Source organism: Austrofundulus limnaeus, unplaced genomic scaffold (genome assembly GCF_001266775.1).
Source record: "Austrofundulus limnaeus strain Quisiro unplaced genomic scaffold, Austrofundulus_limnaeus-1.0 Scaffold3018, whole genome shotgun sequence".
NCBI classification, from domain to species: domain Eukaryota; kingdom Metazoa; phylum Chordata; class Actinopteri; order Cyprinodontiformes; family Rivulidae; genus Austrofundulus; species Austrofundulus limnaeus.
Window position 1 is genome coordinate 2,403 of NW_013955420.1, and position 2,306 is coordinate 4,708.

Below are 2,306 nucleotides of genomic sequence, written 5' to 3' on the forward strand. Positions count from 1 at the left end.
GTTGTGTTGTTGTGTTGTGTTGCTGTGTTGTTGTTTTATGTTGTGTTGTTGTGTTGTGTTGCTGTGTTGTTGTTTTATGTTGTGTTGTTGTGTTGTGTTGTTGTGTTGTTGTGTTATTGTGTTGTGTTGTGTTGTGTTGTGTAGCAGTAAAGGGCAGGTGGTCCTTCATGTCTTCACACCTGGTCTTGGACCACCTCAGTCTGTTGAAGCATCAGGTTGATGTAAAATGTTTGTGTGTCACATGTTGTTACTGACTCACTGGTTTGTGTTTTTGTTTCTGACTTGTTGTGTGTTTGTTCTGCTGCAGACGGTGCAGACACACAACCCTCACTTCCTGGCGGTCCACTTTCAGGAGGTGGGAGGGAAGAACTACGAGGCGTCCATGTCTCACGTGGACAGCTTTGTCAAGTAAGTTTGTTTACATCAGTGTTTAATCTGGATTAATCTGGATTAACCTGGATTAATCTGGATTAATCTGGATTAATCTGGATTAATCTGGATTAGGGATGCACAATAATTGATTTTAAGTATCGATATGATAACTGATAAGTTTCTCCTTCTAATGGTTGATAACCAGTAATAAACGACACACCAGCAGGTCAGACTGGTCAGAGATCAGATCACAACATAAACAAACACAAAGTGACTGTAAATTATAATATTTAAAATAAACTCTTAGTAAACAAACATTTTAAAATATATCAAAGCCATTTTTAAAATAAGGCACATTAATTATAAAAGACTTTAACACTGATCTGATCTAAACAAAGAGAAAGTTACAAGTTCAGAACAGATAATTCACAACACAAGGTAGTTAAAAAACAAACACAATAAATCACAATAAAAACATTTAAGCTGTAAACAAATAAGAGTATATTTATATTATTAAAACAACATGCTCAGMTTGGGGTAAGGTGAAGTTTGTGGCAGGCCGAGTCATTAATAAGACCTGTGAGTTTCACTTGGTCTGTGTTGTTCATGAAGAAGAATCCAATAAAGGTTCTTCAACACCTCCACCTGGTGGTGAAGTGTTGAACTACAACAWGAGCTGCACCTCTCTGTAGCTGTGAGGTGTCATGTTACATTATTGTGCTTGACACATGTTGTGTGTGGAAGGATAAAAACAAGTAAACACACTCACCTCTGCGCTGGAAAACATGAACACATGTTATCAGTTCTGTTTATGATACAAGTATGACGTCATAATCTCCTGATACTGGGCACCCCTAATCTGGATTAATCTGAGGGAACCACTGGTTCTAACAGATCTGCATTCATTAACAAGAATATTTATTTTAAAAAAATGTTTCTACATTTCACAATAAAAGTCATGAAAAACAAGTGACCTTCTGTTATTACACGTGTTATAAGACAGTAATAACCATCCTGCAYCAGCTCAGAGGCACCTGTGGAGATAAACAACTTCCTTTAACAGGAAGAACCAGAACCTTTAGGGTTCTGTGTAGGAACCACTAGAACCACAAAGAACTGTGTTAGTAAAATATTGAGTGAAACGAGTTTGTTTGTTAGAAACAGTTTGTTTTGAGTTTGATTGATTGACAGCAGCTGATCTGTTTGATCCTCAGAGAACTTCTGTCCAGTGAGGCCATGAAGGAGTTCAGCAGGGCCCGGGTCTACCTGGATGAGAACTACAAATCCCTGGAACACTTCACAGTAAGTCCTGATCCCCAGACCCAGACCCTGACCCAGACCCAGACCCGTTCAGAGTCGTTCAGAACCCAGACTCTCTGACTCCTTTAACAAATGTTCAACCTTTTGTCTTGTTTTATTGGAGCTCTGAGGGACATCGGGGGTCTAGGATCTGGTTTAGGACCTGACCCTGGTCTCTGACCATGTGACAGGTGGAGCTCAGAGGAGTCAGGCTGCAGTTTGTGGTGAACCAGTTCAACCATGAGACAGGCTGCAGTTTGTGGTGAACCAGTTCAACCATGAGACAGGCTGCAGTTTGTGGTGAACCAGTTCAACCATGCCAGAAACCTGAAGCAGTTTGTGTTTTATGGGGTGTAATGGCAGCAGGGGGCCACATGGGGGCAGCAGAGGTTAAAGGATGAGTTTTATCAGCTTCAACCTGCTGCTGGTTTCCTTCATGATGAACAGAAGTCCTTCATTCAACTTGTTACACAGCTGATGGTTAAAAACAGTTTTATTACTGAACTTATTAAATGTTTCTTAGAGTCGACAGAAAAACAGCAGCTGATTGGTTGGACTGATGTCAGAGCAGGACCAGGTACTGAGAGACTGGTACCAATACATCCCTGTATTTATATACAATTATACTTTAAAAT

The 2,306-nt window shown here is 40.2% G+C and overlaps 1 protein-coding gene across 1 annotated transcript in view; it reads left to right on the forward strand.

The window, feature by feature from the left end:
- The window catches only part of LOC106511634 (type I inositol 1,4,5-trisphosphate 5-phosphatase), a gene marked incomplete at both ends in the record, with an annotated part of 5,832 nt that overhangs the window by 1,976 nt on the left and 1,550 nt on the right, over window positions 1–2,306 (forward strand). Inside the window, 2 exon segments of the mRNA XM_014000389.1 lie at window positions 308–408; window positions 1,587–1,674. Of these exon segments, the coding sequence (XP_013855843.1) occupies window positions 308–408; window positions 1,587–1,674 (189 nt within the window).